Here is a 13195-nt window from a genome sequence, read left to right on the forward strand (position 1 = left end):
CTCTCCCATCCTCCTGCCAGGCTCAGCTGCAAACCGCCTGGGGTGATGAGGGGCGCCCCCAGTGCTCTCCTGCTGCTCTGCCCACCAGCTCCCTGCCCTCAGCCTCCCTCCTTCCTGCCTCTGCTCCCACCCACTCCTCTGTGTAAGACTCACACTGAGACCCTAGGGAGCATTCCTGTGTTTACCACCTTCCCATCCCTTCTACATGGGCTGTTTCTATTTTGTGGAGGGCAGGCCCCTTTCTCATCAGTCTTCCTGTGTCCACTTGCCACAGCCTTGCCTCTGATTCCTTGGATTATCTGGACTGGCCCCTGAGGTGTGCTGCCCTGTCCCAGTTCGGTGACCTCTCTCCAGCCCCTCTAGGCTGCTTCCACTGCCTCCAAGGCCTTCCTTTCTGAACCCTGGACCTAAAGCCTTACTCTGTGCTGGTGGGAAGTAGGGCTTTGGCCCCTTTTCCTGTTTCTATGTTCTTCAATTTTTCCCCTCATCTCTATAGCTTTCTCCTCATTTCCACATCCTTCTCCTCAGGTCTCCCAGCTGCCTCCTCTCTCCGTGGGCTCCTGTGCCCAGGGGCTGCCTGGGCAGGGCAGTGGCATGGTGTGGCGGAGGGGGTGGCCCCGGGGTGGGCGCGCCGCAGCTCCTCTGCTCATCAGCATTCTCCTCGCGGGGGGCCCCCCAGCCCCAACCAATACGGGCTCCCCCGACCCCCTCCCTCTTTGCTCTCTGCCTACCTCCCTCCCTCCCGCCCGCCCTCCTCCCCTCCTCCCTGCCTCCCGCCCTCCCTCCATCTCTTTCCCCTCCCCACCCCCTCCCGCGCTCCAGGACCCAGCGCGGGCGGCGGGCGGCGGGCGGGCAGGCGGGCGGCCTCGGAGGCGAGAAGGAGCAGTGGCAGCAGTGGTGGCGGCGGCGGCCGGCAGCCGGCAGGCCCAGCTGGGGACTCGGAGCCGGTGGCGGCCGCGGCGGCGACGATAGTGGCGGCGGTGACTGCTTCTCGCAGGGGACCTGGAGTCTGTGACTGGGCCCTCCCTCCGAGGCCCTGCACGGGCAGCCCGCGGGACACCCCACCCTCCTCCTCCTCCTCCTCCCCTTTCCTCTTTCACCTGCTCCTCGCCATCCTCCTCGTCCTCCTCCCCATCCTTCCACCTCAGCTGCCCCCTGCTCAGTTTCTCTGGAGCTGCCAGCACCCCATTATCAGCAGCCCGACCTCTCTCCATCCCCAGCATGCTTTTCCCGTGGGGGCTGAGGGCTTGAGGACTCAGCCGACACCGTCTGCAAAGCAGGGCCCAGGTTCCTGGGGGGAGGGGGGAAGGGGGCGGCCCCCTCCCCCCCCGTGGACCCTCCCCTCCCCCACTTCTCCTGATGGCCGGCTTCCTCTTCTCCACCCAGACCTCGCCCCCTGTGGCCCCCCCAGGCCGGCCAGGCTAGGGGAGGGGGTGGGGGCCCTTTCCTGGGGCCGGCTTCCCCCTCCCCTCCGTTCTTGCCTGCCTTTCCTCCTTCCCCCTCTCCTCTCTACCCTTCTCTCCTCCATTTTCTCCTTCCCTTTCCTCCCCTCCCCAGCCCGCCCTCTCCTCTTCCACCTGTCCTTCCTCCTTGCTCCTGGGGAGCCACTGTTTTGGCTTAGTTGGGGGCCGCCAGCAGCGGCGGGCGGCGGGGGAGGGGGCCTTCTGGACTGCCCTCTCCCCCCGCCCCAGCCGCACACCGCCAGCGCCACAGCGTCTCCCGCTGTCGCTCCTCGGGCCTCGAGGGAGCCCTGCCCTCCGTCCCACCAGGATCCGTGAGTGTCTGCAGGGCGGGGACTGGGCTGGGTCCTGGGTCCTGGAAAGCGGGGCTCGCTGTGCGCCGCACCCCCGCCCCCCAGTCCCGGTAGGCAAGGGCCCTCGCCCACTAGGGGTCTTCTGGATGCTCTGCATCTCCTTAGCCTCACTTGGCCTCCGCCTTTCCTCACCCCCTCCTGGGTACACAGCTCTCCTGGCCTCCCTGGTCCTGAGGGCTGATGGCTCTTACTTGCCGTCTCACTTCTCCCAGCTACTGGCACGTCCCTACCCCTGCCTTCTCCCAGCCTTACCGGGTCCTGGCTCGGCTCTCACACACGCTGTCTGTTTCTTCTCCCTCAGAGCCTTATCCCCTCCGTATGCTACAGTGCCGCGGGCCTCATCCCTATCCCATCATAGCTGGATCCCCTGCAAATGTCTTTCCTGTCTCCATTTCATGTGTCCCTTGGGGCTTGGCTCTGCCCAACTTCTCTCTCTGCTGTTGGCCTAACCCTGTCTTGGTTTTTCTGTTGAGTCTTCCTGTCTCTCCTCCCTTCTGAAGCTCCCAGGCCAGGCCTAGTTCCTTCCAGGTCTCTCTCTCTCTGCTTCTTGTCTGCCCCCTCCCTTTCTGGCTTGGGGGGTTAGGAGTTGCCTCCCAGCCTTCACTTTCCCATCTTCCTCATCTTCCTCCCCTAGACCTGCTCTGCGAGCCCTGCTCCACCTGCTGGCTTTCTGCTCTCTGATGCCGTGGTGGTCTTGCTCCTCCATGTCCCCTGCTCCCCCATGCTTGTGCATCACCCTGCTTGGCCTTTCTGCTGCCTTGCTCTGCTCGCCTGGGGGCTCCCACTCTCCACCCCCGCAGGCATCCCTGAGCACCTGTGTGTGGGGGCTGCCTGGCTCCTCTAGGGCACTCCCGCTTCCTCCATCTCTGCCTGTGGATTCTCCCCTGGGTTTGAGGTGCAGGTCGTAGCCCCTGCAACTCAAGCCCCCCTTTCTCCCTGTGCCTGTTGTGCTCTGCTCACTCACACCGCTCACTCACACCAGCCCGTCTTTGCAGAGTTTTGCCAATTTCTATACTCCCCAAATCCTTGCTCCTGCTGTGATTTTCCCTGTCTGCTGCCTCACCCGGTTTGCCCTGGCTGACTCTCTGCCTTCTTGCCTGTGCCCCTTGGCTGGCTGTCTCTCCCCCACCCCCGCTTTGCTAAGCTGTCTGCTGTGTCTCGGCTCTTGCCTGACCTGGCTGGAGTCTCTGGTCTTGACTCCCTGCACCTGTTTTCTGATCCTTTTCTGTCTCATTTCTAGGCTGCCTGGCTGTCTGCCTACATATAGCCCCAGTTGCCACCTTATCAGCTGTGTTTGCTACCATGCACCCTTGTCTCTGTCTGCTCCCCATTATGCCTGCCACCTGTGAGTCCCAGCCCTTCTGCCCAGTGTTTCTTTGTCTTCCTGCTCCTGGGTCTCTGCTCCTCTGTTTGCTCCCTGAAGTCCCTGCTATCCCAGGATGGCCTCGCTCACTACTGCCTGGCTCTTGGCCCCACCTCCCTGAGTCCTTCCTCCAGCTCCACCAGGGTCCCTTGCTCTTCCAACCTTGACAAGACTTTACCTTGGATCCAAATTCCAGTGTGCAGCCACCAGCCTCTTCAGCATGCTCTTCCACGTTCCAGCCTCTGCTTCCCAGAGGCCTGGAGAGAGAGAGAGGGAGAGAAGTGACTTGCTCAAGGTCACACGATAAGGTAGGGGCAGAGCTGAAACTGATTTGTCTCCTGCCCTGGTCTGGACCTTCTTGGTCACATGAGATGGTCTCATGTGTTGACTTGAACTTCTGCCCCTCACCTCCTCACTCTTCCCTCATGGCGATCCAGTGGGGTACCAGGAGATACCTGAGTAGTGTCCTATCCCTTGGGGCCCAGCCCTTGGCCCAGGGGAAGGCATGTGGAGCCTACTCAGGCCTCACCAGTGGGGCTCTACAGGAGGTCCTGGTACCTGGAGTAGCCCCCATACCCTGGGATGCAGGGTAGTGGGGCACCAAGATACACTCGTAGCCCCTCTTTCCTTCAGCCTCCCAGGGCAACGTGAGCTGCAGCACTGGGCAACCCGTTTGGTGGCACACCCAGCCTTCCTCCCTTTCTTTGCCAACACTCTTGCCCACAGCCTCCGTCAGTGTGTGTCTGGTCTCCAGTCTCTGTCTTCCTCTTTCTGTGCCTTCCTGTCCCGTCCTTTGGCTTACCCTGATTCTGCCTTTTCTTTCTCCGCATCTCCCCATTTTCCTGGCTCCCCATTTTGCCTACCTAGCTCCAGCCCCAGCTCCGCAGAGCTTCTCTCTGTGCCTCTGCGGTTTGTTCCTGTTTCTTGTTTTCATTTTCCCTTTCCCTTGGTTTCTGTCTTCTTTTCTGCTTTCCCGAGCCTTCTCCTTTCCCCCATCTAAATCTGTCCTCTACTTTCCAACTCTGTTTCCTCTCTTTACTACTTTTTATTGCTTTTTCTTTTTCATCTTGCCCTCTGCTGCTTCTGTCCATTTATCCATGAGTCTCCTTGTATGTCTGTCTCTCCCTTTCTCTTCTTTCTCCAAGTTTCCTAATCCCCGGATACTGTGCCCTCCAGATCCCGGATGTCCAGGCCTCTCTCTCTCCCTGTGGGATTGTGGGAACCAGGGACGTCAGGAAGGTGGCAAGTGAGGCTTGGGATGGGGTTTCCTAGCAACCACCGCATCCTCAGCAGCCGGTTTTGGTTGCCTAGTAACAGCTGCCTGCCCAGGGACAGGGGCGGGACCGGGTGGGAGAGTGGTACTTCCTGGTTTTCAGTTGGGGTGGGGCTTCGTCCCTGGAACTTGCTCCTAAATGAGATCCCTGGCCCGCTTCCTGCCTGCTTTGTAGCTGTGCACATTTTCTAGCAGATCTGTCCTACTTGGTGTCTGGTAGCTCCCCCCAACCCCTCTCTAGTGATACCCTCAGCACTGCCAACCACAAACCTAAGCAGGGCCCTATGGAGCTGTGTCTGCTTCACCAACAGCATCCTAGGAGCACCCCAACTGACAGTGCCCAGGAGGGGGTCCATCCCCCCAGTCAGCAGCCTCCCAATGGCTCGGGGATCTCCCTGCAGGTGGCGAGTGGGGGCCGCGGCAGCTGCGTCCCCATGAGGAGGGGAGGAAGATGCCGGCTGAGCTGCTGCTGCTGCTGATTGTTGCCTTCGCCAGCCCCAGCTGCCAGGTGCTCTCATCACTGCGCATGGGTGAGGCCCTGCAGCACCTGCCCCCTGCCTTCTCTGAGACCCTCCCACTCTGAGAACCCAGGGGATCCCAGCACTCAGGCCCTCCCAACTGGACCCAGGAGTCCACACCCCTCAGCCCCTCCTTCCTGCCTGGAGTATGGTCCCCAGCCCCTGTGTCCCTTCAGCTGCGATCCTGGATGACCAGACTGTGTGTGGCCGTGGCGAACGTCTGGCCCTTGCACTGGCCCGAGAGCAGATCAACGGGATCATTGAGGTCCCCGCCAAAGCCCGAGTGGAAGTTGACATCTTTGAGCTGCAGCGGGACAGCCAGTACGAGACCACAGATACCAGTGAGTGGGGACCCGAGGGTAGGAGAGGTGGGGGCCCGAGGTGGGCAGGTGGGGGCCAGCTCCTCAGTCCTTCCTTCTGCCTACTCCTTTGCCCCCCCCACCCCACTCCAGGCCTACTCTGCTCAGCCTTGTCCTCATCTGGCTTCATCTGCCCCCTTCCTTCATGTCTACCTATGCCTTCTCTATCCCAGATATGACTCCTGGTGAGTGTAGGAACCCAGGACAAGGGTCAGGATATAGGAGGGACTTTGCCGCAAGCAGCACTGTGGGGCTTGGCCTGCTGCATGGTAGGGGACTGGCATGACTGGAGTGGCATCATTAGAGGAGGTGCACTGGACTTGCAGACTTCCCGAGATACTTCGCGAGACGCTGCCTTTCCACAGTTTTTTTTTTAAGGTTTATTTATTTTTATTGAAAAGGTAGATCCACAGAGAGAAAGAGAGACAGGGAGAAAGACCCTCCATCTGCTGGCCCACTCCCCAAGTAGCTGCAGTGGCTGGAGCTGAGCTGATCCAAAGCCAGGAGCTTCCTCTGGGTCTCTCACGTAGGTGCAGTGTCCCAAGGCTTTGGGCCGTCCTCTACTACATTCCCAGGCCACAAGCAGGGAGCTGGATGGAAAGTGGAGCAGCCAGGATATGAACTGTCATCCATATGGGATCCTGGTGCATACAAGGCAAGGATTTAGCCACTAGGCCATCATGCCAGGCCCTCCACAGGGTTGTTTCCCACAGGCTTCCTCATGTTCTCATACACATTTGAAAACACTGACAGAGTGGATCACAGTGTTGCTGAGTTTGTTTGACTGGTGTGACACAGCACAGTTTGAGAAATGCTGGGATGGGGAGGAGGTGAAGAGACAGAGGGCAGAAATATAGCTGTGGTCTGAAGCTGGGTGGGCAGAGGAAGTATTAGGAGGAGAGGAATGGGAACGTGGTGTAAGGTTGAGCCCATTCTGACTGCTTGGCTCCAGGATGTGGGGTGGAGGATGGGGATAGTGGGTGGAAACTTCTGGGCTGCATTATGACAGGTGAGGATTGACAGATGAGACCAGTAAGGCGACCATGGTGCCAGGGCAAAAGGCACCCTGTTACCTGGTCAGCAGGCAGTTGGGAGCTGATGATGGTCTTGGGCCAGGAAGCTGGGCTTGCAGAGGGTGAGTCTGGAGACAGCATTTGGATGATGTGTGAGCAGGCTTGTACCTACTGACCAAAGTAGAGACAAGACTTGATGATTCGTAGGCTGTGAGAGAGGGGTTGGGGGTATGTCACCTGAACCAGTGGTGGAACTGCCTCCAGCGTGGAAGACCCAGAAGGCTTAGAAGTGGGGTGCAGTGATGGGCAGAAGCCCAGCTTAGTGTGGTGTTAGAGAAAAACTTGACCAGCTATGTCATCAAAAGAACTAGGGACTAATTTCAGGCATGGCCAGATCCAAGTGTTGAAATGATGTTTTAGGAATCATTTAGCGAAAGAGAGATTTTCCAGCTGTTGGCTCATTCCTCCAAGTGGGTATAATAGCCAGGGCTGAGTCAGGCTGAAGCCAGAAGTCAAGAACTCCATCCTGGTCTGTCCAGTGGGTGGCAGGTGCCCGAAGACTTGGGCCATCACCACCCACTCTCTTTCCCGGGCACATAATTAGGAAGCTGTAATGGAATTGGACTAGCTGGGACTCAAACTAGCTGTTGGATATGGGATTCCAGTGACTTAAGGGACAGATTAACCCATGATGCCAGCCCCCAAATCTTTGTGTCTGTCTTGGACCCTGCTTTCCTCTGAGTTGGTTTCATATTCAGGAATGTCCTTCTAACTTGTAGCAAGATGGCCCCAGCATCTCAAAGCTTACATATCTCCAATCTAGCAAACCTGGTTGTGATTGCAGTAGATGCAGGAAGGGCTCTCTCTGGCCGAATGTGAGCCATGCCATCTGTGAGCCGATCCCGTGGCCAGGAGGATGTGTTTGTGTGACAGGATGGCTTGAGTCTTGATGCCAGTCCAGCCACGTGCACTGTGAGGCAAGGCGGTTCCCCCAGAAAATCTAGGCGAAAACAACAGCTGTCCACTCCCGTTCTGGAGTCTAGCACGTGCTTAGGCAGGAGCTAGAGCAGAACAGGTGTTGGGAGTGTGGCGGATCCAGGGGACCACAGCTGAGCTCCATGTAGGGTGTTGGAAGCATCATAGGTTGTAGCTGATTAGAAAAGTTGAGGAAAGTGATAGCCCAGGAACTGGACACCTGGGTATGCACGTTTCAAAGTGGCCCCTGGCGTCTGTGTTGTCCCCTTGCTGTGTGTCTTGTCCTCCTCTGCCCTGTCTCTTGGCTATTTTGTCTTCCTGTTTCTCCACCTCAGGCCCCGCTTCTCCTGTTTGCAGCTCTGGGCCGGTGGAAGAGGAGGAAGAGCAGGCAGTTCTCAGGGTCTGGGCCCAGGGTGGCACCATGGGATGGGACAGGAATAGAGGCGGAAAGTTCCTGATCCTGATGTCTTCCCCCTCCCCTGGCAGTGTGTCAGATCCTGCCCAAGGGAGTCGTGTCTGTCCTAGGACCCTCCTCCAGCCCAGCGTCTGCCTCCACTGTGAGCCATATCTGCGGGGAGAAAGAGGTAAGGTGGGGCTCCGGCGGACAGCGAGGGGTCGGGAGGAAGAGCGGGGTGGCAGCTGAGGCTCGCTCTCTATCCAGATCCCCCACATCAAGGTGGGTCCTGAGGAGACGCCCCGCCTGCAGTACCTGCGCTTCGCGTCTGTGAGCCTCTACCCCAGCAACGAGGATGTCAGCCTAGCTGTTTCCCGGATCCTCAAGTCCTTCAACTACCCCTCGGCCAGCCTCATCTGCGCCAAGGCTGAGTGTGAGGGCGCCCTGGATGCTCTATTCACTCCTCCCCCATGCCCCTTCCCCAGTTAGAGCTTTGGGAGACCTGGGCTGCTCCCCCTCCGGAGCTGAGATCTCTGGTACCACAGGACAGTGTCTTTTTACTGAGAGGCCCATTTGGTCCGTGGGTGGTGACCAGGTATCTGCCAGACCCTGAGTGTGGTCACTGCCTGCAGGGGACTGCAGGGCTGGAGCAGGCTGCAGGTGTCTGGACTGTCACACGGGGTCATGTAGGAGGGTCCCCTCAGGGAGGTTCAGAACCCATGTCCCAGAGAAGAGGACTTCTGAGCTGAGCGTGGGGGACTGAGTGGGCTCCCAGCAAGGGAGGCGGGTGGGGCAGAGGGAGAGCGAAATGTGAAGATGTTCATGGGAAATGATGAAGGACGCAGGCAGGGCTGTGCAGGAGGACAAGCTCTGGCCGTAGCGCTGAGAGCAGACTAGAGCTTGATGCAAAGTGTGGCAGGGAGTGGTAGGGAGAGGCAGGGTGGGTGAGGGCAGAGGGAGAGAGGCTTCTACCAGGGGAAGGAAGTAGTCAGTGGAGGGGCACACACTGGGTATGACCTGTCCTGGAGCCATTCAGGTGACATACCCGGTGGGCAAGTGGGTCAGCGCGTAAAGAACTGAGAGACGGAATACGGTGCTCCCTAAGCTCCAGAGGGGCACCTGCTGTGTGCCAGTCTGTCCTGGGGACTGGCGAGAGCAGCACATGAGCCAGCAGGAGGCCTGTGAACAGCCTCTTCTGCAGGTATGAGTCTTGGGCCTAGCCTCTGTGGAGAAGGTGGCATCTGAGTGGAGAGCCAGATGAGAGGAAGCAGAGGGGATAACCAGTACAGAGGCCTCAGAGCAGAGCATGGCACTAGCCAGTCTTGTATATGGCAGCCCTGAGATGGCTGAGGGTGTGCCGGGAAGCATAGGAGAGGCCTCAGAGCACGAGCATGGTTCAGTGGGATAACGGAGGCAAGATGTGAGGAGATCTGGTAGCCGAGAAGGACTAGGCATGGGAGAGGGAGAGGCAGGAAGCCAGGCTGCCGGCAGGTCTGGCGTGAGTTGCTGTTCTGAGACTGAAGGTGATCCTGTGAGGTGCCCACAGATACGCTGGTGGAGTCAGCAAGGGGACAGAGATGGGAGCTTGGTGTTCAGGGGCAAGGTCTAGGTCAAGTTATTACTTAGGGAGGATCCATGCAGCGTGATGCCAAGCCTCTCCAACAAGGGGTCACCCAGCTGCACTCTAGACAGCCACCCTATCCCTGTGGCCTTTGGCCCGCGGCAGGGAGGAAGGAGCAGGCAGGGGTCTGACCCTGGCCCGATGCTACCCTCAGGCCTACTGCGATTGGAGGAACTGGTACGTGGCTTCCTCATCTCCAAGGAGACACTTTCGGTGAGGATGCTGGATGACAGCCGGGACCCCACGCCCTTGCTCAAGGAGATCCGTGACGACAAGGTGTCCACCATCATCATCGACGCTAATGCATCCATCTCCCACCTTATCCTCCGTAAGGTGGGCCTCCCTCTGTCTCTGACTCCCCCAGGGGTCTGTGGCTGTGAGCAGGTCACCCATGCCCGAGCCTCTGTGGCAGGAAGGGGTGTGTAGGTGTGATCATCATGTCTGTTCTCTAACTTGGCGGCCTCTCGGCTGCAGGGCCCAGGACAGTCCCCTCATGGTATGGTGAGGACAGGGTAGTTCCTGTCTCAAGGAGTGGTTGGGAGAATGCCCAAGATGGCTCTGGCTAAGTCCTGATACCTCAGGGTTGTTCTGGAGCTAACACTGAGGGGGTTTGTGTGTGTGTTTGGCCTGACTTTCATCCCATGTGCAGGACAGGTGTCATGAGCATTCATGGAGTGGGGAAGAAGTTAAGTTCAGAGGAGAAAGGACTCCAGGGCACCCAGAAGGGGCCAGAATGCCAAGACCTATCTCAGTCCACCAATAAATCCACAGTCATTAGTCACTTGTTTCCCTACTTTTAGCTGTTTTCCATAAACTAAGTTGTGTTAGTTATTTCTCTGCACTTGAGAAAAAACAACCCTAGACTGTTACATCACTGCCAGCCATAGCTCATGGGAAGAGAAGTAACCATAGACCCTTGGGCTCCTGGCCCTGGGTGACCCATAGCATAGCTCTCAGCCTCAGGAGGCAGGTGGGCCAGGGTTCGGGTCCCAGCCTATTCGCTCTAAGGCTGCCCTTACCTGACACCTGTGTGCTGAGAACCCAGCTCCTGCCACTCTGCAGGTGCAAGCTGTGGCTTGGGTGGGTCAGGCCTGGGCACTCCCAGCATGGGCAGGTTTTCTAGACTTTTCTCCTCGAGAACTGTGAAAAGTTCAGGTTGGCTGCCTTCCCTGGTGAGGTGCTCCCTGTACCCACCCTCGGCTCCTGCCCAGCTCTGGACGTCTCTTACTGTTTTTCCCAATGGGTGTCTTCTCACCAGGCCTGTCTCTAAATCTCTCTTCCTCTCTTGGGTTCTTCCCCGGCTCCGCCTGCGGGTTTCTGCCTCCCCTGCCGCCTCTCGACCTCCCCCATGTGTTCCAGGCCTCGGAGCTGGGAATGACCTCAGCATTTTACAAGTATATCCTCACCACCATGGTGCGTACCCCAAACCCTGCCCCCTCCAGTGTCCTCTCAGCCTGGCCCAGGCCTCACCACCTCTTCTTGGTCCCAGGACTTCCCCATTCTGCATCTGGATGGTATCGTGGAAGATTCCTCTAACATCCTGGGCTTCTCCATGTTCAACACCTCCCACCCCTTCTATCCTGAGTTTGTGCGCAGCCTCAACATGTCCTGGAGAGAGAACTGTGAAGCCAGCACCTACCCGGGCCCCGCGGTAAGCACCCAGATTCTTGTCATACTCAGGAACACGCTGTGCAGGCCCTTGCATGGCACCTTCAGACCCTACATAGATCCCACTCAAAACCCTCACAGTGTAGCCTTGCCGTGCGCCTGAGCCATATCCTTCCTGTATCTACCTCCCATCACCGTGATGTCCCAATACAGATGCACCTCAGGGCCTCTGCGCCTGCGTCTGCTTCCCTCCCACTCCTCCATACAACCTGTGGCCAACCCTCCCCTCAGCTGTAAGACCTTCCTCTGTCCTCCTATTCATCTATCTACTTAAAACAGCAGCTGAGACAGATCTTCCATGTGCTGGTTCACTTCCCAAATGGCCACAACAGTCAGGGCTCAACCAGGAACTCCATCCTGGTCTCTCCTGCATAGGTGCAGGGGCCCAAGTACTGGGACTGTCTTCTACCACCTGCTAAGGCACATTAACAAGAAGTTTGATTGGAAACAGAACATGTGGGACTTAAACTGGTACTCCCATAGGGGATGCCAGTGTCGCAAGGGTGGGGGCTTAACCCTCTGCACCATAGTATTAGCTCCATCTTACTATTTTTAAAGATTTGTGTAGTTATTTGAAAGACAGAGTGACAGAGAGAAAGAGGGAGAGACATAAAGAGAAAAGCCTTCCATCTGCTGGTTCACTCCCCAAGTGCCCAGAGTAGCCAGGGCTGTGCCAGGCCAAAACCAGGAGCTGGAGCTTCATCTGGTTCTCCCATGTGGGTGGCAGGAAGTTGAACTGGAAGCCAAGCAGCTGGGGCTCAGATTAGCACCATAATATAGGATGTGGGCATTGCCAGTGATAGCCCAATCCACCACACAACACCCACCCCAGTACCCCCATGTAAAAAATTGGAACTACTCATGTTTCATCCTCTGTCCCTGTTCCCTTTGCCCCCCGCACTCACAGATCACCAAGTGGATTACCTGTTAGTCCGTGTTACATAGAGAGAGATCATATGTTCTGTGAGGGCAGGGTTTTCTGTCCAACCTATTCACCATCATAGTCCCAGTACCTATTGCAGCCTAGCTCATGGTAGGTGTTTAGTAACACATGTGGGACAAGCATATGTACACATGTGGGACGAGTGCAGATATGCAAAAGGCACGTAATTAATGTGTGTTTGCTCATAGACCTCTCTTGTGCCAAGGTGCCAGGACAGTGCTACTTGTGCACATGTACACACAGACCCCATGGTGTGAACTGTAAGTGGGCACCAGGGATAGCTCACTCATTCTGTCTCTCACACACACACATCCCTGCACACAGACATCCAAATACATGTTCACTCACACAGTGCTCCAGTGTGGTCGTAGTCACACTTAGAACCAGGGAGTGTGGATATACTGATTCCGTTTCCCAGGAGAGGAAGTGGAGGCTCCAAAAGGCATGGGGACCTGCTACCTGCCACAGGCTTGGGAAGCAGCCGAACTAGGCCACCGGCTTAGCTCCTGCCTCCCCAGCCCCGCACCTGTCCTGTGGAGACAGATGGGCACACGTACCCAGCCCCACTCCGGAAATGCGGGCTGTGGCAACTTCCCCCGCCTGCGTGGGCCCTACAGACGTGGATTTCCGGGCACACCTGTCCATGTGGGTTAACACAGCTGATGGTCCAGAGAACCGTATCAGATAAGTCCCTTCCCACACAGCACCACCACACAGGGACAGCTGCTCCACACTGAGGCCTGGCTTGCAACTGTCACCCACAGGTCCCCCACAAGAAGGACTAGAACCCCTTCCCCTCCGACCCATCAGCTTCCTGTTCCTGTGGGGAGAGGGGCTGGAGTGCTCGCGAGCTCCCCTGGCTAAACTGCCCTTCCTCTGCGTCCCCCTGCCACAGCTGTCGGCTGCCCTGATGTTTGACGCGGTGCATGTGGTGGTGAGTGCTGTCCGAGAGCTGAATCGCAGCCAGGAGATTGGTGTGAAGCCACTGGCCTGTACATCAGCCAACATTTGGCCCCACGGGACCAGCCTCATGAACTACCTGCGCATGGTGAGTCGGGTGCAGGGAGGTTGGTGTTGGTGGCGGGGGCAGCGGTCATCTTGGCCGGTATTCCTATGTCACCCTGTGGCCTTCTGCCCTCCACCCCACCCTCCTTTCACCTCTCGCCTTTCTCTGGGCCTCTACACTCCTTGTTCTTTATACTTACCCTGCTTACTTCCACTGGTCTGGGTGTCTCTGTCTCTCTCTGGGTCCTTG

The 13195-nt window shown here is 57.8% G+C and overlaps 1 protein-coding gene across 5 annotated transcripts in view; it reads left to right on the plus strand.

Annotated features, from left to right (window-relative positions):
- Window positions 1-832: 832 nt before the first annotated feature.
- The window catches only part of GRIK5 (glutamate ionotropic receptor kainate type subunit 5), a 53374-nt gene continuing 41011 nt past the window's right edge, over window positions 833-13195 (plus strand). Inside the window, exons 1-9 of one of the 5 annotated variants that reach the window (XM_058674603.1) lie at window positions 833-1774; window positions 4851-4979; window positions 5144-5308; window positions 7801-7898; window positions 7976-8141; window positions 9484-9662; window positions 10689-10742; window positions 10819-10980; window positions 12836-12988. In XM_058674603.1, coding sequence (XP_058530586.1) covers window positions 4901-4979; window positions 5144-5308; window positions 7801-7898; window positions 7976-8141; window positions 9484-9662; window positions 10689-10742; window positions 10819-10980; window positions 12836-12988 — 1056 coding nt within the window. In that variant the 5' untranslated portion in view covers window positions 833-1774; window positions 4851-4900. Of the gene's footprint in view, window positions 1775-3451; window positions 3485-4204; window positions 4423-4850; window positions 4980-5143; window positions 5309-7800; window positions 7899-7975; window positions 8142-9483; window positions 9663-10688; window positions 10743-10818; window positions 10981-12835; window positions 12989-13195 lie in introns of those variants that run through there. The other 4 variants (XM_004597973.2, XM_058674604.1, XM_058674605.1 and 1 more) reach the window with 4 other exon arrangements.

The sequence above is a fragment of the Ochotona princeps genome, chromosome 16, assembly GCF_030435755.1.
Source record: "Ochotona princeps isolate mOchPri1 chromosome 16, mOchPri1.hap1, whole genome shotgun sequence".
In the NCBI taxonomy this organism is placed as follows: domain Eukaryota; kingdom Metazoa; phylum Chordata; class Mammalia; order Lagomorpha; family Ochotonidae; genus Ochotona; species Ochotona princeps.